Source organism: Harpia harpyja, chromosome 6 (assembly GCF_026419915.1).
Source record: "Harpia harpyja isolate bHarHar1 chromosome 6, bHarHar1 primary haplotype, whole genome shotgun sequence".
Lineage (NCBI taxonomy): Eukaryota > Metazoa > Chordata > Aves > Accipitriformes > Accipitridae > Harpia > Harpia harpyja.
In genome coordinates, this window is record NC_068945.1 from 26868521 (window position 1) to 26893515 (window position 24995).

Genomic DNA, 24995 nt, shown 5'->3' on the forward strand with positions numbered 1-24995 from the left:
AGAAAGAGCGTTAAAATTCTGCTGCAAACAAAGGAAGCATTGGAACGTACAAAGAACATCTGGGTAGAACAGGATAAACGAGAGGAGCTGCAGGATCCTTTTTGCTTCATCTCTACACAGATGTAGACTCCTGTACAGAATTTGTGCAGGGATAGGAGCAGGAAGGAAAAAAAAGCAACAGCTCACTACAGGAAGCTTGAGTGATGGAGTCAAACTTACTCCCAAACATATTACTGATGCTCTGGATGGCAGCTCTGGGAGAGCAATCTAGAAGTAAGTTTCAGATGCTTCTACTTGCTTAGGTTACAATGAAAAACAACAAACCAAGAGTTCTAGCTGCTAGCCCAGCAGAGTCAACATTTAGTTAACTCTGACCCAGAAGGGGCCACAGTTAGAGAAAAAGCCCAGCTTCACTCTTGCATTACAGGCAGAACTGCCATGACTGGTGATCAGAAGAGACGTATCTACTTATAAAATGAGCAAACATGGTAAAAGGCATGATAGAAACCAAACCTCAAGATACCACTGTTTGAGTTATTTTTGGAGTACGAGTATTCTATGACAGAGACATGAACAATACCACTAGGAGCAAGTCAGAACTCCCTGCCCCAACAGTTTTCTCCACTACGCCACAGTGACATCCAAGCACTGATGAAGCTATCACCTTGATGGGTGGACTCCAGAGATCCTTTTTTTCAATAGAAGCCAACTAGATCTGAGAGTAGCAGGGCCAAGAAGAAACTAAAGCATTACTTTTTCCCATTGCTCTTCTACATGGAGATCAAAATTCACCCACCCAACCAAAACCAACTGTATCACTATACATTTCCACACCCCCAGTGCATTTTTATTAAGGGCTTCAAGCTACTACACTTTATCTTCAGTGGTTGGCTGATGCCTACACTCTGGCTCCCAATGTTCACTTCAGAAAATACATCAACTTGTGCTCAACAGGCTTCTGATTAAAAAAAAAACCTAAGAGAAACCCCAACAAAAGAAGAAACAAGAAAGGATACTCTGATTTACAGCTAATATTAGTTTAGACCTGCTCACTTCTAGAGCAGCTGTTAGAATAGGGTCAAGGTTGTCTTATCAGAAAGAAAAGAAGGTTATGTTACTAGATGACATCACAGGGAAACCCACAGAAGAGTGTCCCAGATTGCAGCTGGAACAATCCTCTTAAAAATCGTGAGCCCTGCAATCTACATCAAGATAGCAAAAAGGACAGTCACTTGCAACAGGAGATCCAGCTAAGAACAATAAATGAGAACTGATAAGCTGTGGCTCAATCGACATTTCAAGTCCAAAAGGAGTCCCACACAGCAAAGGCCTTGCTAGGCACAAGTTGCTGACAGTCATTTTTCATGCAGTACAAGTTCCTTTGCCAAACTAACTTTCTTTTAAATGATCAGCAGCTGAAGTCAAATCCCAATACTAGAATCAATGTTAAACTGGATTTCAGTTTAAACAGTCTCAGAAATCTTCCTTCCAAATCTTGCAAGAAATACTGCCTTGCTAGCTCTACGTTCAACCAGTTGACAGGGATTTGCTTTTAGCTGCTGCTATGCAAGTCTTGCAAGAGCAACCTTTAGCACCTGAATATGTCCATATTTTTCTTGTATCCACTTGCAAGGTGAGTTTGCTTTTGTTTTAAAGTCCGTGAGGAGCTACTAGCACAAAGCAGAGGAAATGAACAAGAAAGACAAGCAGGTATAACAAAGGGACAAAGAGAAGTTAACGGAAGCATTTCTTGCACAGCTCTAGGATGCATTACACACATGACACGACAGCCGGGTTTCTCAGTCACCTGGTTCTAGATGAAGAATAGGAAAGTGTTGATAGAAATAGGCTCTCTGAACGTTCTGCATCTCTGCAACAGACAGAGACGTCAAAGAAAACCCACCACAGAAAGTGACAGCAACAGTAAGACTCAAAAGCAGATAAATCCAGAGAAGACAGAGTAAAATACTGAACAACACTGCAAAAAGACCACACTAGTTGCAGGACTGAAAACATAGATTCAACCTCAGATCTTGTGTTTGAGTGTTGCAGCTATGCAAGCCGCTGGGACATAATGATGCATTCATATTTTACCCTGGCATTCTTGGTTTCAAGAAATAATTGCTATATATGCAGTGAGCTTAACGTAGGTTGATGCAAGTGAATCTTTCTCTTGAGTTACAATGAACTTTTAATGAAATACCATGATCTAAGCAAAGGATGTTCCAGATAATGCTCATCTTGGTGGCTTAGTCTGCAGGGAAGAAAGCAAACGCAGCTCATCACAGACTTTTGATGATCAAACAGACTCTTCCACATAAAACAAGAGAAAACAAGTGAGATTAAGTTTAATTACATACCATCTTTCCACAGCTCAGACACAAACTTATCCGATGACTGGTGGAGAAGAGTAGCAATGTTATCATTCAGCGGATCCATGTTCTTCATCAGCCATTCATCTGCTTTATAATCCACCTGGAGAAGACAAACACATCAAGAAACTTGGGGGGGGGATTTTCTGCAGCACAAGATGCAACAAGATCCTGCAAAGTCTATAAAAGTAGCACTGAGGTTTGCGCAATCAACAACAGATTACCTAATCATTCTTGGATTTGCCATCTAAGCAAGCATACCTACAAATTTCAAACCCTGACAGACAGCTGCATGTTCTGTTCTGTCAGTAAAGGGAATGGATTTGCAATGCTAGTTTGCACCACCCAGACTGTGACACAAAAAACAACTGCATCATCATTTTTGGTCATGAAGTCTTGATGGAAGGTTTCTGAAAAATACCTCCAATCTCATCAAGTCACAGAGAACAAATTTAAATTGGTATCAGTTTGACACGTCTTCAACTATACATATGTAACTTGCAGGCAAATGCCCTTAGGCCCTGTAAGGTCCACAGCAGTGGAACAACATAGTGAAATCTTCCACTGGTTTCCCATAGGCAGCCATTTTGGTAAGTAGCCATTTCTAAGAAGCAGTGGTTATGCATTAGAAAATACAGCAGACATTCCAATCTTCACATTTTAGCTGCTAATTCTTTACCTTGCCAGCATAATGTATGATGCAGAAGTCAGCTTTGTCTTTCAGCTGCTTTGGCTTCTGAAATTTGGGGTGGGTGCCTTGCTCTTGTACAACTTTTTCCACAAAGCTTTTGTCTGTTGCTTTTGGGAACCAACACTCTTCATCCAGCAGGGCCAATATACCAGGAGGCCCAGCCTTAAAGAAGGGAAACATCAAAACATCATTAAATACATGACTACACCAATAATTAACACCTTTAGATAGCTAGGGAAAAAAAAAAAAAGAGATACCTAAAGACCGATCCCCACCACATTCACCTGCTGTGTGATATCGGTTCAACTACTTCCATACTAATAGAAATTGTTAATAATTCTTCAAAATCCTCATCTGAATTCTGAACATTTTTATGAGAAGGTCTTTTCCATGACATTTGTCTAGGTTGTTTTACATGGAAAAAAAATACCTTTTTAACAGAAGGAACACTATCACACTGTTCTCCAAATATCCAGGTGTCTAAATACAGAAGAACATAACAGAACATTTCACAAACTAGTCCTTATTATTGGAACATCTACTATGAAATTTATAAATTTCCAAGTTTCATTGGAGCAGAATGAAAGCAACAGAAATTCACAGCTTCTTATCACACTTATAGTTAAGTAAGGAAGTTCACACCACTTATGGTAAGCCACACATACATCTAGTACCATGCAGATCTACACAGATGAAGACAATTTTGTGAGAGGAAAAAGTGGCTGACTAAATCTATTTTCATGCAATGTTTCCTACAGAACTGATACTAACAGATTTATTGGTGACATACTTTCAGACAATGAGGAAACTGTTCACTTCTGCTTTTAAGCATTACCACAGTGTCAGTAGAGGATTACAAAAGCTAGAAAGTTAGTTTCCCGTCTACACATAGAGGTTATGTCCTCAATGACAAAATTAGTGCAGTGATTTCTGGCTGCTGGATGGTAGAAGAACAAGCTTACCGGCTTCTCTATGAGGTCAATGCAGGGCTGCAGATCCAGGCCAAAGTCAATGAAATTCCACTCTATGCCCTCCCTTTGGTACTCTTCTTGCTCCAGAATGAACATGGTGTGGTTAAAGAGCTGCTGCAACTTTTCATTTGTGTAGTTAATACACAACTGCTCAAAGGAGTTCAGCTAATGAAGAAAAAGGTAGAAAGATGTTTGAACAGTTGCTTTTGAAGACACACCTACTATTCTCTTAGCACAAAAGATCACATCTATAGTTCAGGAATTTAAGCTACTGTTCTGTTTGGGGTGGATAGCCCTTTGTCAATAACCCCATTTGGTTATGAACTGCCTTTCCTGTCACATGCCACTGCATCACTGCTGCAATCCCTAGGGAAGTTCAAACACACTGTTCCTCAGACTTTGCAAAAGAATGTTTAGTTGTAAACAGCAGAAGAATTGCTGCAGCTGCTTAACCCGGGAACAGAAAAGACTCCGGTTTTCTCACAAACTCAGAGCTGGCAATTCCTCTTCGTGGAAAGAAGCAGCAACAGAAGCCTGAAGACAAATTCCTAAAAGCATTCCTAAAAGCATGTGGGCTGGAAAGTCCCTTTTTAATCCTCATATATAAAATCAGAGCAATGAAAGTGAGGGAAATTTATTCAACATCTCTAGGTTTCTTCAAACTGTAAGGACAAGGTTAATAACCCACGGTGCATTTGCATGTTAGACCACACTAAACGTAATGCAGCTGCTAAAGAGAAAAGTCCTGTTCCACTTCCTCCATGTTTCAGTAATTCCTAACCATGTATTTCCACTCCCCTCCTTTTCACGAGATCCAGCAACCGTAAAACCAAAGGTAGACTGATCAGAGAGGGGGAAGGAAAAAAAAAAGAAAGAAGGAAAAAAGAAAAAAACCAATCAACTTTTCTGTGTCTTAGTTTTCCATTTCATGAATAAGTTGGTCCAATTCACTTTGCAGCTGCACATGAGATAGATCCAGCATAACACAGGTTGATAGGATCTGCCCGGCTGGGATAATGGCAGGATAGTTCTTTTCTGATGGCAGCCTGTGGTTGCTTCAGACTAAGTATAATGCAAAGCCACATTCTGCAATTGTCATTTCATAGACATAAGGGTTTAGCCTAACAGCTCACTGCCACCTATAGAGGGAGCTCCCACTTCCCCTCTTTTCCATCTCTCCCTCAACTTTCCTTCAGCTCTTCCTCTCGCACATTTATCTTGCATCAGTTTTTATACTCAGATTTCCCTTTGCAGACTGATTCAATTATAAAACACCCTGAGAAAATATTTTCCACGGAGCTAGAGAGGTGAACAGTACAAGCAGTTGCAGCCAGGAGCAGCAGAGGGGAAAAGCAGCAATTTCACTCCTTTTCTGCATCAAGAAGCTGCTGTTAAATCAGTTTAGCTGTATGTGAAACCACACTCTGATCCCCAGTTTTCAGGCTTCTTGCAGAAAGGAGCATGCATAGGTCAGAATTTGTTGAATCTGATTTGGTCTACCCTGTCTTTGTCTTTTTCAAAACTCATCAGCAGGAAGATGAAACCATTTCTAACAATTTTTAATGATGCTAATAGGTTTCAGTGGGTCATCACTTAAATGTTTTGGGACATAAAATTTCAAGACCAGTGGTGATCCATAACTCTACATGACATTTTAAAAGACTTTTTTGTAGGTTAGCAAACTCTTAAGCTGTGAGCTATAAAACCTCAAGAACACCTGGAACTGTGAAATTAAAATAATTCTAATGCACATGTGAAAAAGGCTGTAAGCATCAGAATATACAGCAATGAGATAAAACATTTGCAGAATACATAAAAAACTAAAGAATGAACCACTTAAGTCAGTTAACAACTTATCTGACAGTTCACATCAGCAGAGAACTCAAATAACAAAAGCAGAATACACATCCTTTCCAAAACTATACTGTTCTTTTCCAGTTTTAAAGCCATTTCCTTCAGCGGTCTTTGCTCCATGGTAAACTGTGCTGAGTGCAGGGACTTGACATCTCCTTACCTCAAAAATCTCAAAGCCAGCAATGTCAAGGATTCCAATGAAGGACGCACCCTGTCGCTTGGTCTTATCCAATGCCTTGTTAATACGCATAACCAGCCACCGGAACATACGTTCATAAGTGGCTTTAGCCAGCGCTTCAATGGCAAAGTCAGCCTAAATAGAAAAAAGACAAAGATCAGGAGTTACATTATAATCCAAAGGAAGGCACAGGTTACACTGTCTCGGCATCTAATGGCCCAACTGTAGTCTGAGATTTTTCTCTCTACCACCAAACTCACTGAATAAGGCTCATTTCAGAGGTTATTCCCCATGAAAAGTAGATGGCACAGCGATACTCCATAAACAAGTGCAAACAATGTGTCTTACTAAATTAGTGTGTCAAAGCCAAAATTCAGGATCCTGCCTGTTGGAGAAACCAATGCCTGGTATTCAAGAAAGAAAAATTATGCCCAGTCACCTCCAAAGACTATAGTAACACAGCATGTTTCACAGGCCCAAAGAAAAGCATTTAAATTCTTTTGTAATTTAGGCTTTGTGAAGCCAAATCCCTCCCTCCCATGCCACTACCCTACCTGTGATTGACACAAAAATACTATGTATAGTAAGAAATTAAATATCAAAATGGAAAGGCAGCATGGAAAGGCAGCCTGTGACTATTTCTAGACTTCACTCTCTTCCTAATCTTTTCCATGTTACGCGGGCATGTTTATTTACACTGAGAATAAGGATGTGTTCATAAAGAAGCCATGCAGTAAGTAAGCACAGGGGCTTTGCTCCATTCAGGAAGCCACTAGCTCCTAGGTCAGGCTTCATTTAGAGCACAACCTGAGTCAAGAGTGTTACAAAATTTACAATCAGTTTCAAGGGTGAGCAGCGAATTCTTCCACCCTCGTAGGTGACCTACTCAAAAACGGTGCTTTCTGCATTACAGCAACTTGAAAATCTTATCCTTGCACGCAGCACTGAATGAACTTACTCCCTTGGGACAGCCAGTCACCAAAATCAGGGGAGCTGCATTCTCTCTCTCTCTCTTTTTTTTTTTTTTAAGATGAGAAAAAGTGCTACAGGGGCAGGGTGATAGAAATCTTTATACAGATCAAGTGAGCAAATACTAGAAGCCATATGTATGCTACATTATTCAAGTGTGGTTGCCATACACTGCAGTCATAAAGATGGTTATTAAATGTTACAGAAACCTCTAATACATTTGTTAGCTTTGTGGCGGCAAGATTAAAGACTAAAGTACTCGTTCATTTTTAGAGAATGCATACCTGCTCTTTGGTTTGAGCTTTCTGGACATAATCTCTCCCAACTTTGATGCGAGGAGTCAGGATACCTCTAGTGAAATCCGTCACATTGATACCCAAAAGGTGAGACACTTTCTGAGCAGCTAAAGACAGTAAGGGGAAACAACAAAGAGATTAATGTTCTTTTATTTTTCTCACAGAAAGCAACAGAAAGAAAAACATTCCTGCAACTGCCTTCCCGAGAGAGTCATAAAACAGCTTATAAAAAACGTTAAATGAAGAACAGATTGATGAGACAAAGAAAGGCATCTTCAAAATGAAAAAATCCCGAAAAAACTCTTGCAACCCATACTACAGGTTATTGAGTTTCTCCAGAAGCCATGAGAGTAAATTTGAAGCAACATACCACTAAGTCATAACATGGAAGCTTTAGGAAGTTCATAGTCTGTAATCAATTTAAAGATATATCAAGTAACGGATTTCTTAATCAAGCTAATTGTTCTGTCTTCATTTACTGATTAGTCTTTGAGGCAACTCTGTATTTCAGATTCAAGATCCAAAACCCAAATGGTTTACTCTCCTTCTCAAAATGCCATTTAGAGCATATTTTCCATAATAATAACAGCCCAAAATATAAACACTTAAAGATAAACTGGCAACCTCTTATATTTCTGCAGTACATCTATAATGAAGGTCTAAGAGTTAAGTCTTCCAACAGATAGCCTTCCATCATGTGAAACACGGTACTTATTTACACATGTAAAAATGGGCAGTGCAATTAAAATATGTACACGTACTTTATACCTACCACAAAACTATCCATCTTACTCTTACAGTTACAAGTCTACCTACAAAGTCAGCAGAGAACATTCCTTAAAGTCTGATAATATAGCTTTGTAGGGGCAGTCATTCCTAGCTTGGTTAAAAAACACGCGCGCGCACACACACACACTACATACTCCAGTAGAGTAATCCTTTTCATCTGGTCATCACATGTACTTCCTGCCTAGCCCTGTCACAAGAACAGTACCACATTCCTGCCCATGGGTGGCTGCAAACACAAGCCTGGCAAAACATGCTCCTTTGTATGAAGGCGCATGTCAGCTCCTTTGACAACTAATTCACCTTATAGAAAAACAGGACTCCAGCATTCCCTACATACTGTAATACATTCTTCTACTTGCAAGAACTTCCTGTAGGCTTTTTTCTGCATTTTTCTTTAGGGGAGGAAAGGAGATTGGTTACCTGTATTGTCTGGCATAGAGGCTTGGTCTGTATTACGCTCCTTTTTGAAGACTATGTTGCCAAGTTGAAGAACACCCGAGATAACCTTCAGCAGACCTTTTAAAGTAATAATAATAGCTTAGTGTCAGACATCACCAAAAGCCCTGATATGACCCAGTTACCTTTCCTGACATGGCTAAGAGGCCCTTTTCAACATCCCAAGGATCTTTCTGGAATTTGGAAAAAACACCACAGGTAATTCCTCTGTACGACTCCTATTCAGGGCACAGGACTTTCCCTGTCCTCCTATGCAAGACTACACAGCCTGGAAATTTACCCATTCTCAATATCACTATAGTAAAGTGGGAGACAAGAGTGAGAGTAATGCACCACCCTACAACATCTATATTTTTTTGATAAAACATTTGTTCTCTGTTAGAGGGCCAAAATTCACTATTTTCCTGTTAAACACAGGAAAGAGACAGTTATTAAGAGTACAAACCAATTAAGAGACGGAAGACTTTATTCCCTTAACCCTGTATCACTTTCAGCTCCCTGACCAAGGTCTGTAGTCCATACAGACATACATTACAATGTATGAAGGGCAGCAGGATGTGGGCAAAAGTACCTGTACCATAACTATTATTAATTACATGCTGAAGCACCCCACCCATTGCTAATGATATATTCATACTCTTCGAATAGCGCATGTCACACAAGCAGCATCAGATGCTAGGACAGGAAAGACATTTTTCAATGCCAATAGTATCAATACAATTTTCACCTTGTATCAATCAAAGCTGATTGCATAATAGCTTCTAGTTGCCTTGAGCAAAGTAAAATGCCAGTCACTTGCAATGGGGATCTTGTACCAAATATTTTTTCGTCCCCTTATTTCTACCTGTTACAGAAACATCTGTTTTAAAACAATATCCTTTTGATAGCAGAGTGAACAAAAGGCTCTATATATGCTACAGCAGGACTAATAGAAAAGAAACATACATGTTCCTAGTGGCATGTTATGAAATTCAGTGGTTTGACAGCTGAATCTGGTGTCCTGGCACGTGGACAGACAGCTGTGATGTTGTCTCATAAACTAAGACAGCGTTTAGACTTTACATCAAAACTAAGCAACCCTACCATCCAGCCAACTACTGTATGTATTATTCTTCCAAGCCTATGAGGAACATTAATGCACTTCACACTGAACAGCAAGTGCAAAACACTAAAGCTATCTTTGCTGTAGTGGCTAGAACCAATAGCTCATCTGTGTGACAGCAAAGACATGCCCTAGAGCATACATTAAAAACCCAACTCAAAAAAATGAGCATAGCAGAACATCGTGACAATAAACTAGGCTGCCAATTCTTTTATTCGGTTTAGACAAATTTCTCTTCACTTCCATGCAGCAGTTTCAGTCTCAGATGATTCAGGATATCAAGAAGTGTATTAAACTGCTGGGTAACGACAGCATGGATTTACAGCAGGCTGGACTGTGAAGAGCAATAGTTAAGGCACAGGCACATATTCCCTACAGCCACAAGAGCTGCAGCCTCCAGCAGAGGAGATGGTGACCTCAAACCACCACAAATGCTTGCTTCAGTGTAGAGCAAAAACAGTCCTAGTTTTAGAAGACCTTATACATTCAGAAACTGAGATTTTGCAGAACACTGGTTCCCAACCAGTGAGACAGATCATGAATGAGACAACACAGAGCTCTGGTGAATACGTATCACCGCACTTTGTGCTGGCTGCATGCAATTTGAGCTTCACTTGTCATGGTACTGTGCTCCCAGAATCAGACAATATTAATTTCTGATCAGCAGTTCAGTGTTAAGCTGGAAAGAAAGGCACTATGACCAGGCCATTCTCAAAGTACTAATCCAGCAGTGGTTGGATTAGATACTTTAAAGCCACTGCTTAGGGATAGGGAGAGCACACAAGCCACGCATTGCACAAGAGAATGAGGGGATTCTTGTATCTTGGATGTGTTATTCATAAATGGGATATACAGCCCTCAGATTGGGAACAAAAACAGCAAGCAGAAGCATGTTTTCTTTAGCTGCTTGACTTCTAACATTAACTGTATAAACTGAAACTGTGCTGGTAGATCCTGAGGGTGGGTCACTCCAAAGCCACTAAGTTTATTACTTGCACACTGTTCACTTGGGGAGGGGCTGGGGAGTGGACACCAGACAAAACAAAACCAACAAAAAACCCCAAACAAACAAAAAACAAACAAACAAACAAACAAAGGACCCCCTCCTCTTTCATTTCCTTGCATTTTCAAGCCCTCCAGAGGGTTCATACCTATCTGCTCTTCATCTGGGATGCCCATGATCTTCATTGCCTCCATGGTCTCCTGAAACATATCTTTGTCTTGCTGACCCGGGATCGTAACATGCCCATTGGAAAGGAAGCGATATTTGTTGTAAGGCTCCAGCAGCAGATCAGCTTAGGAAAGAATTGAGAAAGAAGTTACTATGGCTTTTTCTTTTCCTTTTTTTAAATAGACAACAAGCTACCACTGAGATCAAATTTCTGACTTGCGTATGCTAGCAGGTGCTGGATGAATCTGTGATTAAACTCAGTTTTACTGCAGGCTGAACATTTAATGCATTTTAGATAAAACTGGAGTTTTTCTGCCTTATTTCTTTCTACTCCCTCCTCTGGACTACTCCACCAAAGCAGTGTCAATCATCATTACACCCTAAGTCTCTAAGAAGCAGAGATTAACTTGAAAGTAAATGTGCCTTTCATTTCAGACACCTCATTTGTTTCAAGTCAGGTGAAAGTTAATATATAGCTCTTGAAACAGTAGCAACTATGAGAAAAGTCCTCTCCTCCTGTCCTTCCTCCAGATCAATTTGCAGCTCTCACAAAACATGGACCCTGACTACTAGGCTGAGGTATTAAAGCTAGATGCCCTAGGATCCTAGACTTCTAGAGCTGCTTAGGTGCTAGCAGCTTTGCTCCATTCAGTTTAATGCTGAATACATCACAGTAGGACCATTCCTGCACTAGAAGGGTTTACATCATGCAAGATGAGACTAAACATGGGACGGTGATTTAGATAACAAAGGGCGTAGAGTCATTGCTGGCAAGGAAACGAGTGCAGGAAGGAACCAGAGAAGCAAGTTTTCAGGAACTGAGAAGTGCAGGGGGAGGGCAGAGGGATGCATGAGTGTATGGAATAAGTGGAGGAGGGTTGACCATATCTAAAAGGCAGAGCCAAGAAACTATGAAGGAACAGGTCCTAGTCTACAAGTGTTTTGGACCCTCTGTCATTGTGATGAGGGAAACCTGTAACTACAACAAAATCATACTTACTCTTCAAATGCTCCCCTGCCCCAGATAGCAGGTAGTAAAAAATGTGGAAGGTTCTCTCCTCTTTGGCTTGACGAATTGCACGTGACTTCTCCAGCAGATCTTCAGAGAGTGAAGGCATATGGCAGGACTTACAAATCACTTCCTATTCTATGGCAGGAGAAAAAATTCCTACTACCCAATGTTCTTCTCATGCCAATTAACAGGGGTATTGATTTAGCAATCATTGTCAGTCAACAACCCACTGAGCTTCTGGTCTCAGTTCTGCTAGCCTCTGAATGATGGCTATAAGAGAGACTTAACTGATAAAAACCAGAAAAACAGTTGGCATCCATCCCTACTTGCCTTGGACAGAAGTGAGAACAGCTTATGAAATTCCAAAGCTATTCATCTTATCACAGTTTATGCTTCCATTTTAGCCTCCTACGATTAGAATTCATTCATTCAGAAAGGACTCCCACCATGATCACAAAGGTCACAAAATACTGTATGAAGAAACAGGAGACTACAACAGTAATCTTGCTAGCATAAATTTAAGTGCTTCCTACCACTTTCTCGACCTGACAAGTAGAAAGTCAGTTGTGAAGTGATTGCTAGGTACCATTATTGCCACCTCTCTAGTCTTTAACTTCTCCTTTTAAGTGGTTACAGAAAGGATACAGGTCTCAATATTGGCTCCAACAATGTAGCCGTTGACATCAAAGTTGATTCTGATGAACTTGCCCTAAGAGGAAGATAATAGCATTAAAATTAGTATTTATTCTATCTGGTAACAGCAGTAAACAGCAAAGGTAAACCTTCCTTTTTTAACCCAGGAAAGGAAATTCAGAACCGGTCAGGCAGGTTTTAGGCAAAACATACGGTCAGCCAATAGGCAATGCCTGCTGACCACAACAGCAATTTAACAAACAAGACACCAAATGCTTTCAGACATTTCTGACATTCAGACAGCCTACAATTCAAAATTCATTATGTTTCAGCCTAGATTTCCCACAACCAGGGTCCCTTCAGTTTCACGTGTTCACCCTTCACGGGTCTAGACAGTTCTACCTCCCTCAATGTTAACTTCAACCATCTTCATTTAGTTCCAGCTCTAGCTCTCCCATCTGCCTCTCAGACACTGTCCATTGCTCTCCAGAGCAAGCAAAATAAGGACCAGTATTTGCTCTCCAAAATAAAACTGAATGTAACAAACTTAAAATAAAAATCGGCATAGATGGTCCTGGCACAGGGTCAGGTTCCTTCACTCCAGAGGCCTATCAGGTTAATTCTGGATAATTCACTGAATGAAATTCACTTCCCAGATTAATTTGAAGGAAGTCACTCACAGACAGTTGTCCTATCCCTGACAGCAATTCACCCAAAAGCAGACCAAGTCTTCCCTCTGGCACCCAGGCCGGATAGTAATACTCACAAATCTTGAGGAGTTGTCATTCTTTACGGTCTTGGCATTTCCAAAGGCCTCCAGGATGGGATTAGCCTGGAGCAACTGTCTTTCCAGTTCTCCCTAAAGAGAAAACAGAAATTAATAAATAAGGTAGCGGTTCACTGCATTAACCCTGGGTCAAACCAGCACTGAAGTTTCAATTCATACTAGCTTGGCATCTGTTGTAGAGAAGCCATATTAAACCTTAGAAGATGATCCCTTAAACCTTCAAAGGAGATTCATTAGTTATCTGGGTAAAACAGAAACAGTCACAAATATGCCTTATTCCCTTCCTCAATACAAGGGCATCTCAGTGCTGTCTTTCTGTTAACAAGAAGCCCTTCAAAGCCACTCGGCCATAACACCCCACAGACTTCCCAGGATTAAAGCGAAACACCGTACCATCCAAGATCAGGCCCTCATCCCAGAAGTGTCTTGCCATCTAGGCTGGAAGAGTGAGGAATATCCTGTCTTGCTACTGCAAGACAGCCCTGAACTCTGCTAGTAGTAGGTTAAGAAGTTAGTCTGAAAAGGTCTAATGTTTTTTAAAAAAAACAAAACAAAACAAAAAGCTTGCACTAAGAGTCTGCATCTTCCAAAATACAAACAAGCAAAAACCTCCTTTGTAAGGAGGCACACAAAAAAAGAGAATTAGTGGTATCCCACAAACTGCATGACCGCTTGCATTCTGCTGCTGTATTCGCACACTCCTCCCCTCAAGGAACACAAAATGCTGGAGCTGTAGAAAAAGAAAATTCAGAACTTTTATCCCTGCCAAGTACTAGACCATTGAAGCATATACACCTTTCCCTGAAGGCTCTAGATATATCCCTGGCTGTTTTTAAAAATTACTTGTCCTCTGTGCTAAAAGCATGGAGTTCTATATATTTCAAGATTACCTAAAAAGCTTCTAGAGACAGAAAATGACAGTTTAGATTAATGTTTCTCTTTTTAGCAGTTCTCAGTAAGTACTCAAGACTTCCTGTGCATAACGGATGGAAATGAAGTTTGATTCTCAAGACCTCGAATTTATGGGCAAATTATTTAAGGGTATTTCTAAAGGCAAATTGTTCCCATTCATTCTCAAAGTACATTATAAAACAGATTAGTCCTTACACAGTCTCTCTAAAAATACATGCAATTAAAAAAAAAAAAAAAAAAAAAGAGGAAGATACATGAGAAACTGTACAAAGAACTACAAGTCTTTATTTCTTACTTCCACAACCACCTCACTTCATGCTTGCAAAGTACAAGGCCAAACAAGACCCTCAGTCCCCATAGAACTGCACATACACAGAAGGGCAGCTGCTGCAAACACTTTCATTCACTGTCAAGTATACATAACAAGGGGGTTAGCCCTCGGAAGGGAACCTGAGCTGGGACATCTGCTCTCTCACAGCAGAGCCAGCGTGTGCCTCTGTAAGGAGAAAACCTTGAAAATAGGGTTCGGTCCTTGAAACTGTGTGGCAGTCACATTTCCCCTCCTGTTCTGCCACATGTACTGAAGTTGGAACAATCTTCCCTCACCCCATTCCTCCTCCCCATCCTGCAGTTAAGTCCTATGCCTTTGTGACTGCAAACTGTTACTACGCAAGTGAGTATCCCCTCCTATGCTGGCATCTCAACCAGCATTTCAGCAAAGCATTTCAACCCAACTATGGAACAAGGAGGGAAGAGAAAAAAAGCCCATTTTTTCCTCTAAACAGAAGTCAGGCTTTGCCATCAAATCTATTTTAATTATTTGGCTAAAAATAAAACTAAGGTCATGATTAGCTACACAAAGATCAAAAGTTTAGAGAAATCCATACTATAGACTCTCCTGTTATTTAGTACCTCAGGAAGAAAGTGTCATTAGTGTCAAGTAGGTGTTGGTAAACTGTAATTTAGAGGTGATTAGGTCTCTTGAACCACCAAGGTAGAAATATGCATAGAGAATGCCAGCTCAGGCTCACAGCAATATAAAGCTGTGGGGAAAGGAAAATGCTGAAGAGTTGGTCAAGTCAGTTAGATCTTATGACTTGCCTTAGCACCATGATACAGTGGGAGGATCAAGTTCTCAGCATGCCATGGCAATGGCACATAAGATTAAGTGGCTCTGATTACTGCAATGTATCCATTCCTCACTGTACGCTGCCTTTGTTTAAAAAGACAATCCCATTATCTTCAAAATTTTAAAGAAGTTTTTGGGTGGAGTTTGTTGGGTTTTTTAACCTTAAATTTTGACGGTCACCTTTCACTTGAAGGAAGAGACTTCATTATTAGCATGCAGTGGGTAATTCTGCAAAGCAAAACCAGTACAACACAGAGCTCTCCGTCACAAGCTTTCTAGAAATTCTATGGTTCCTATCATAAAAACGCTGCCAATTTTCTGACACCTGTAATTGCCATTCCTTGACCTGAAACAAATTTGTTTAATACTTGGCATGCATTTGAAGTATGTACAATATTCCTCATGAAAACAGAAGCAGAAACAGCCACTGGATCTGTTAGCCTGTGGTTGGGCAGCACACATTCTTCAGCACACTCTCTTTCTACTGCTCTAAAGTTACACCACCAATTTAAAGCAACAAAAATCCTTGACATCTATCCTTTACTCTGAATTTTTTGCATCTCATATACTTTTTGGAATGATTTCTATGCACGGTAGAAGTTTTGCCAGCCATTTATTCTTCAGGAAGTATGGAGAAAGGCATCTAGAAATCACGGCTAGCTTTAACAGCATGCAATTTAAAAAACTAAAAGATGGGGGAGGTTGGTTGTTTTGGTGGGATTGTTGTTTTGTTTTTTACACTTTAGGGATTTGCTTTTGTATTCTTCTCTGCAGTCATGTGAGAGATTCTCAAATAACTGAAGCCCAACAACAGTGGGTCAGATGGGGAAGGGAGAAAGACCATTAGTAACTGAACCTTGATTACAAATATTTAAGCATTAGCCACTATTACCCATGAATTTCTGATTAGCTGTGAATAACATTCTCATCTTGAAAAACTATTACGTGATTTAAGAAGTCAGTAGAGAAGCAGAGACTAAACATGGGAAAACATCAATCTCAATTTCCATAAATAAAGTTTCATCAAATGGAAAAAAGTGTTTATATAATCAGATTCAGTATGCCCCAAAAGCAGCCTTAATGTGCTTAGTAGTCACACCATGCAGCTAGAAGCTATTTAGCTGAATATACTAATGCACTAGGATCGGTGGAAGGTGCCACTACCTCTAAAACAAGAGCGCTAGTATTGAAGAATATGCTTTATAAATCTGTTTTTGCTCCAATACTTGGAAAAACAGGGGTTTACATCCAAAACTTCTAATAGGTGACAGTCAAGAAACCTTCCTGGTAAATAAAGCACCACTGCTTTCTATATTATCATTGGTTAAGTTCCGTGCCTAGTCTTGCAGAAAAAAGGTTCTACACTATCACGTTCTACCTAAAGAAAAAAAACTTGCCCTGACCAGTATACCCAAGATCCTCAGAAAATTTAATGTATTCATAAACCCTTACAATCTGGATCCAAGTTTAAGATTTGTAAAGAATTGTTGCATAGAGCAGTCCTTACCAATTAACATTCAAAGGCTCCAGGTTTAAATCCTCTCTGGTAAGGCCGGTGCTACTGTTTAATCACAAAACTGGAGCAAAATGTGAGCTGCAGGACTTTTTGGAAGAATCAAAACTTGGGGGGGGGGGGGGGGGAATAAACTTGGGCAAATCACCAACCAGTCCAACTTAGGACTGTTTTATTCTCCTAGGCAGACTGCCTGTCCTGCTTTGGTGGTTGAAATTTTGCTCAAGGATAAGCAGTGGAAGAATACTTAACTCAACCCCATGATTCTATTTTCCACACTTAAAAAAAGAAAAAAAGAGAACGTTTCTAAATACAGCTACTGACAGACCACGGAAAAAGCCTTCATATGTCTGAAAGTTTGGCACATAGAAAGTTTTTTTTTGGTTGGATTCCAGAAGTTACTTATTACTATGTGTGCACACACACGTGGTATGCCTGCGTGCAGAGGTGCCTTCTTATTCATATACTCTACACACATAAGACATGCCTACACATTAAGCTACTATGGGAAAACTCTTGTGTAGAGATACAGTGGACACATTTGGCATCTGGCTTTCGTTACACAGCTCACCAGAGAACATTTCCAACGTGTTCAGCTCTGGCTAACAAGCTCACAGTCCTGGAACACACTGTCTGCAGGGCAGTCTTCCCCCCAACCTTTCCTTGTAACCTGCAGCCACACGTCGCTGCAGGGAACAGAAAGATAAACACCTAACTACATTTATCTTACTAGGAACCACACACACTAGACGCTTATGGTTCTAGGAAAGCCTGGTCCAGTCCTATTGCTCTGAAGGAATACTTCTCAAATGGTGTATCTGGGAAAATCCTGCAACAAAAACCTTAAATACAGACTAGTATTGAGCACAGAACACAAGTATTCTTGATATTATTTTAGTCTCCAATTGAACATCCTCACAAAAAGATTACTGTGCACCACACAAAAAAAATAAAATCGTGAATTGTCTATGGATTTGTTTTAGCTGCAGAAAGTGATATTGGTGTGGAGTGAAAAGCTGCTCAAAAAAATCACACAATGGGACAGAAAACGCATTCCTGGTGCAGAACGTGCAGTAAACGTGCAGCTCACCTACGAGGATACAACTGACGAATTCGGCAATAGTCCATCGGGGGAGAGGGAGGGGGAAAAAAATATAAGTGAGACATCTTTAAAGTCCTCCCACCATCACCACCACCCTCCTTTCATGTGCTCCTAACGCTTGGCTGTTTTCCACCCTTTTAATGTTTTCCTACAATTTCAAAGTTTTCAGCTGATGTCCACTAGCCTATCACTGTGTTCTCCAGTTTTGAGACAGTATACATAATAGCCAGACCTAATCTATAATGATACAGAGGGAAGGAGACAACTCCTCCATGGAAGGATCAGTTTTAAACTGCCTAGACTGGTTATAAGCAATACATCCGTGTGAAAAATCAGTACGGGTGATGCTTCATTTATAGTGTCTCTTGCCTATGCACTTGCCCATGAATCCAAGAGGTTGTGGATGAGTTTATCCCCACTGTAGGTCCACTGAATTCAAACGAGTTATGACTTAGAATGTTCCCTGGCTTGCAATTTTTGACAAACTTTTATTGTTTCATAGTTCACTGTCCTCCTCAGTCCCCTGATAGATGGTAGTATCTAGGCTTTTATTGAGCAATATAGCTTTTGCCAACATCAGCCAATATATATTTATTGTCCAAAGTCAGCACAGCAATAAAGCATCATTAAACCTAGGTCTTACCTGGTCTTTTTTAGACTTGTGTGAAGAAGCAACATGAGCCAGATACTGAATGACCTTCTTGGTGTTCTCTGTTTTACCAGCTCCCGATTCACCTCTGTAAAAAAAAATCTGCAATTCATTCACAAACAAGACGTAGGGAGACATATTCATATTTCTAACCCCAAAAGGGCTACAGAGCTCCTTAACTGCATTCTGGCCATTGCAGTACCTCCCTCAAAACCAATAAAAACCAAGTTGTACTGGCAAGCAGTAGCAGTATAGCTGGACTGCAGGCTAGCCCTCAGCCAGTTTGCTGTCGGGTGCAGGTTCCATATGCGTGCACAGAGGAGGGAAGGCAATAAAGAACTATGCTTTCTAGCCACTTGGATACAAAGATTGCCAAGTGGCTGAGGAATAACTCGGAGGCTGCTGTAGAGGTAGGAGTGAAAGGTAATGAAGTGAATCTTTCAAAAGGAAGCCTCCTGGCTACAAGAAGAAACATACCAATTCCTTAAGAACTTAGGGCCAACCAATTTTGCTGTGCCTAGAAGAGAAACCACTGAATCAAGAATATCTGTTACTGTATCAGCCTCATCAGTATGAATGTACTTAAACATAACAGCTGCATCAAATCTGAAGGACTTCTCCAAGCCTCTTCCATTGACAAAGCTGTATTTCTTTAGGAGTTTGAGCACAGGGGCTGTTTCAAAACCTCCCTTCTTCCTCCACTTCTTACAAAAATTATTCTGCAGAAAGGATTAAATATATATTGGAGGAACTGTAGTGGGACCTTCTTTGACTCTCCATTATTACCTGATTTACTGAGCCTACCCCCAGCACTTACAAGAGAGTCCTCCAACCCAGAATTTAAAAACAGAAATTTTGACATCCAGACAAGCTGACAACTGTAAATACTCACGTGCAAAGGATGGACTGATCCTCTCGATCTAGAATAAGATTTTAAAAAAGTAGTCAGACTAAGACTCTAAAATTAAACTTCTGTGACAGAATGAAATCAACACCAAAGACAAATCCAGGCACTAGTAAACTCTGACAAGTATCTTCAGAAATACGGCCAGGTAACCCCTTCTCTGGCAATAAACCCCAACCTCCCACCATATGCCCAAGTATAATGGCACCACAGCAATTTAATTTTCTTCATCCAGAAAGAATATTGTTTGCATTACAATTCTTCTACAAACAATAGAGAAGTCTCCCACTGAATGTTTCCTTACCACAGAGCTACAGTTTGATGTACATCTACTTGTTCTTCAGCCCCCTCCCTGCTATTACACTGAGCCCATGCTGACTTACAAAAGTTATCAGCAGAGCAGTGGAAATGGAAGGGGGAGGGGGGAAGTGGGACAGCAACCGTTACAAATCCCAAAGTGCCAAAAACTCACATCAAACAGAGGCTTTCACCCCCAAAACAAACACTGGAAGCTCGGCGAGAAATTTTTGTTACTTATTTTGTACAGAAGGGACTTGAAAACTACAACACTGAGCAGCAGCCCAAGTCCTCTACAGCTGATTTGTTTGTGACACCATCCCCTGTTGTATTAACACAGCAGTTGTTAACAGTAGAAACCTTTTCTTTTCCATGTTGACATACCAGTAGACTACTAATTCCTGTGCTCAATTCCCAGCTGTGGATGATAATATCCTTCCAGTTAGAGAACTCACTTCACCCAGCCTACCCACCACTATCTTCTCCCACATCTTTAACCTCCTTTCAGCTTTCACCTATGATTCCACTTCCTCATATGCAGTCCAGACTAGTCCTTCCACCATGCCTTCACCCACTGTTCCTCCACCACTTCTGTGTGAACACACTCCCCTGCTTCTGCCTTGGTTTCTGTGCCCTCCCCCTCCAGTCTGCATCCCATTCCTCCCCCATGCCACCAGGACCCAGCTGGGAGCACTGGGCAGACTGGAGAGTGCCCGTGCCTACACCACAACAGCCTTAGTAGCTTGTAGTCATCACAGGGGCAGCGAGACCTGTTCAGACATGGAACAGACCTGGGCGCAGCAAGTCATTCACAGACAGTCCACAAGAGCTATTGGGGCACTCACAGAACAGACTGTGCCACCAAACTCAAAATGACCATTAGTTTGCAAGTTATCCATTTGGCTGTGGTTTTTTTGGTTTTGTTTGATTTTAGGTGGGGTTTGTTTGCTTCAGATCAAGACCAGAGGACTATCAGATCATCCAGTCTGAGAACCTCAGTAACACAGCAGTTAGATTTCATCCAGTTATTGTCATTCTTTCCTTTTTCCGTGCTGAGCCCCAATTTTGTGTTGGACCAAAGGCTAATCTCCAAAGAGAGAAAAAGCAAACCTCAAACATCCATGAGAGTATACAATTCACTGGATTGCTCTAATAAATTATTTCAGCAATTGGTAACCTTCACCAGTATGTTTATGGATGTGACTGTCTCCATATTTTAGTTACTGGTTCTTTCTATTCCTTTCTCCAGTAGCTTAGAGAACCCAAGTGCACTCTATTCTCCCCACCAGAGAATACTTAAGACAATATAACTGAGTCACCATTCAAGTTGTTTTGCACAAGATAAAGAGATTGAGCTGTAATTAGGGAAGGCTTTATAGTCAGATAAGAGTTCAAGCACCTGAAACCACTTTCTATACCCTTAAAACACTGCTGCTGCAAGTGAATTTAGCATTTCAGTCCTAACATCATGAATGCCGTATTCATCAAGAAAAATCTCCTATAAACTCAGTTTATAAAGAGAGAAGTATGTCTAGCCTTTGGACACATTTTCATGGAATAAGGAAAGCAGGTAAACCTATCAAATTTGAGATTCTATCTTTTCTTAAGTTATTCTGAAACCAGTAATGGAAACGTTAGGTTCACATGCTACAGGATAGGCAACTCCTGCTCTTAAGCTTCTTTACTGGAAACTGACCGTACGCAGATGAGCACAAAAAAATAGAGGAAAATAATCTGCTTTATCCCTGTTAATACTGTTCTCAGAAAGAGCTGATCAGCCCTAAGACTGGAAGAAAGCAAACAGAAGAAAATAATCACTCAAATGGTTTTGGCCCGGAAAATTCTTAAGCATTCAAAACTAGATACTGCAGCTTTACCAGCACTGCATACTCATTTTTTCAAGTGCTGACTTTTATTGATTGCCTTTAAGATATGCACCCCTTTTGCTGAGGGACAGGCTATGAGTAGATATTAGCCAGCTCCGAAGGCCCCTCCCATTCAAGGTTCCCAGTGGGTCAAGGGCTCAGCAAGCACACACCAGCCCTCTGCGTGACTGGGCACTTTGAGGGTGGATCAGGGGAATAATGAATGACTCATTTATGGACTGCCTAAGGAAATGTATTCTTCAGTAGTGGGACACTTGGGCACAGTTCTCTATCACCAAGCAGCTATGTGAAAGGACAAGATTGTGCCTCTGAATAACATCTGACTTTTGAAAGCTTGACTATAAACAAGCAGCCCACTTGTCCTAGAAAAGGTTATACTCGCATTCAGGTACTACAGAGGCTCTTCTAAGAAGCCAATTGGGGGGGGGGGGGAGAATAACCCTAAGGAAGGTGCTCCTTATTCCTGGTAGCCAGCTCTGGTCTTGGAATTATGAGCTGGGGCTCCTCGAACAGGCAATGGAGCCCCAGGCACTTGAATAGCACATGCCTTCCCATTCCCTCTCCTCCAGAAGATCCTTATTCCAGCAAAAAAACATTGGTAAGCAAACATAAACCGACTGCCCAACAGAAAAAGAGATGATCAACATCAGATAAGCAGCTCTTTGGCACTGAACACTTTTTGATCATGACAAGTTTTGTCCTACTTCGTCGAGAAGCTCTTTTCGAGCCTCATTCCAATGAGGTAAGGTAGCAACAGCACCCCGGAGTGACCCGAGGAAGTCCCAAAGGGGCAAGCACAGGATTTTTCCACACCTTAACAGAGAACAAGGTGTTGAAAGGTGCTCAGGCAGGAAAAGTCACAGACAGTTTTCAAAATCCTCTCGGCACTACGTTCTCCTCCCCCAGCATACTTTCCCGGTGGCCCGCTGCAGCTGCGTTAGTCACCTCTGCTTTAAGCCAGCAGGAACGTACCTGCGAGTGCAGGCAAGTCACGGGCAGCGTGCAGACACTGCCATAAAAGGCAACATTCCTGTTTGCAATCCGGGGGAAATTCTTTCCCAGGACTGCAAAGCAGCAGCCACTGGGATAGCTGGAATTCTTCTAATTGTGTACAGACAGACAACTCAATGTGTTGAGCAACAGGAAACTGGAGCCGACCAAAGGGCCAAAGAGCTAACGCATACAAAAGCGTAACTCTTAGATACACTTCCAATTAAGAATGGCTTTAAATGCCAATATTCATTCTCCATACAATACTGACTTGTGCCATCACGAATCAGAGTTCAGTTGCCCAGACAAGAGGCCACCTCCACCCCTTTTTTTTTTTTTTTAAAAAGGATCATTCGACATGGGCGTACTGCACAACTTCAGTCAGCACTTGCCTTTACTCCATTGTCAGTTGTGCAAGCAACCTACTCAGCAAAAGAGAATGTGCTGGGTACCATAAACTCAGTTGCTTATAATAACACAATCAAGAAACACCTGATTAAAAGAAATCTGCATCTGCTTTTCAATCCTAAACAGAGTCACTTATTAAAAACAATCCAGAATAACAACTCATTAGTTAATTATAGCAACAGTTCTGTATTTCAGACCAGCTGGCAGGGAAAGCTTTTTATCTAGGCGCTTCTTTAGCTCTCATCACCATAGTATTCAAGTGATCATAAGCAGCAGCAGCCTCAAGCACCCAGAAATTCAGGAAGTAAAACATCCTTCAAATTTAAGCTATACAGCAGTATGGTATAGTAAGATCAGCAGATTAATTTTACTATATAAGAACAACATAGTATCTAACTCATTCTTGACTTTTTCAGTCCAAAAATAAAAGACCACATTTTAGACTGCTTCCAGGACCTTTGGCATACATTAAAAAAATTAATTAAACCAAAATTTGTTTTCACAAGAGAGACATCTTGTACATAGAAAGTCCTCAGCCAAATATTCTACTGCAAAACAACGAATCTGAATGAATGCTGAACTACTGTAGTCGAATATATTGGCATAAGTGATAAATTAACAGAGCACCAAACTCTTGAATTTTGTTTTTAGATGTTTTGGGATGGGAGAAGAAAAAGGTTGGGAGGCTGGAAGAGCATGTGGGATTTAAGCTCCACATCTCAGTTTCAGAACATCCTAGCAGGCCTTTATCACCCACTTCCTCTGCATGAGTGACTCCAGTTTCAAGCCCGTTCATCTCCATAAAAGGAGAAGTAATATAGCATTCACACAATGGTGACATCATCTCTCCGGCTAAGAGGAAGTATAGCTGAAAGGCAAAGGCTTGGTTGGCTTGCAGTCCCCTGCCTATAGCTGACTCATTAAGGCTAAAAGCTTAACCATAGCTCGATGGTACCACCCACCTCCTAACCACCGAGTCTGGCAGAACTGAGCAGCCTGGCCCTTTAGGTTTCCGTTACCATACTGCTCCCCCAGCATCGTGGTGAATGCCTCTAGCCCAACTTAGGCAACTAGCTGGCTGACCAAGTGAGAGTTGACCTAAAGCAAGAATTAGTCTTAAATGCATTTAAGTGCTTCAACTGTGCAATAGTTTCAGTTCCTCAGTCTCTCCTCAAACTTCTCTTCCGACCTCAACATAAATCTTACAACCAGTGTCGTTTCTTCAGGGCTCTAACGCAGGAGGAGCCCCGGGTACTTGACACACTGTGCTACTCACAACCACCCCACTGGCATAAACTCTAATCAAATACGTTCACCATGGTGCTTTAACCTACATGTTGGTTTGAGTAGGATCAAAAACACTCCAGGGGAACACCAGAACAGAGCCTGAGAGCCTGTTTCTGCATTATCGTTTAAGGAACGCATTATAGAGAAGTTTTAAAATGCTAATAACCTATCATCAAGTTAAAAAAAAAAAAAAAAAAAAAGAAATCAAACTAAGGACAAACATAGCATATCCAAGACAGCTCTCAACAATAGAACTTCAAGATGTAAAAAAAAAAAAACAAACAAAAAAGACCCCAAAAACGGAGAAAAATCACTTGAGTTGGCAGGCACACTGCAGTGCCAAGATTCAGCTTTGCATTAGCTGAAGTTTGAGGACAGTCACAAGAAGAAAAGAAAGTTTCATTTTGAAAAATGAAATATATCCTACTGGGTCAAATGCAAATGTTTATTTCCCCAAGCCATTTTTGGACTAGAGCCCATACCCCTTTCTCTAGCATTCCTCAACTGAATCTGGAGATAGCAAAACAGGAAAACAAGTTAGGCTGTAATTTTAGGTTACACAAATGTTTATGAAGTTCTGACACGAAAGAAAAACTGGTATATAGCCTGCAAAAGCTCAGGCAGCTCATCATACTGA

The 24995-nt window shown here is 40.9% G+C and overlaps 1 protein-coding gene across 1 annotated transcript in view; it reads right to left on the reverse strand.

Moving 5' to 3' along the window:
• The window catches only part of MYH9 (myosin heavy chain 9), a 74104-nt gene that overhangs the window by 22131 nt on the left and 26978 nt on the right, over positions 1-24995 (reverse strand). The window contains exons 4-15 of the mRNA XM_052790248.1: positions 19479-19506; positions 18581-18674; positions 13261-13353; positions 12507-12570; positions 11850-11948; positions 10830-10973; positions 8541-8636; positions 7320-7438; positions 6049-6201; positions 4026-4199; positions 3052-3225; positions 2361-2475 (exon numbers count right to left, since the gene is read on the reverse strand). Coding sequence (XP_052646208.1) covers positions 2361-2475; positions 3052-3225; positions 4026-4199; positions 6049-6201; positions 7320-7438; positions 8541-8636; positions 10830-10973; positions 11850-11948; positions 12507-12570; positions 13261-13353; positions 18581-18674; positions 19479-19506 — 1353 coding nt within the window. The remainder of the gene's footprint in view (positions 1-2360; positions 2476-3051; positions 3226-4025; positions 4200-6048; positions 6202-7319; positions 7439-8540; positions 8637-10829; positions 10974-11849; positions 11949-12506; positions 12571-13260; positions 13354-18580; positions 18675-19478; positions 19507-24995) is intronic.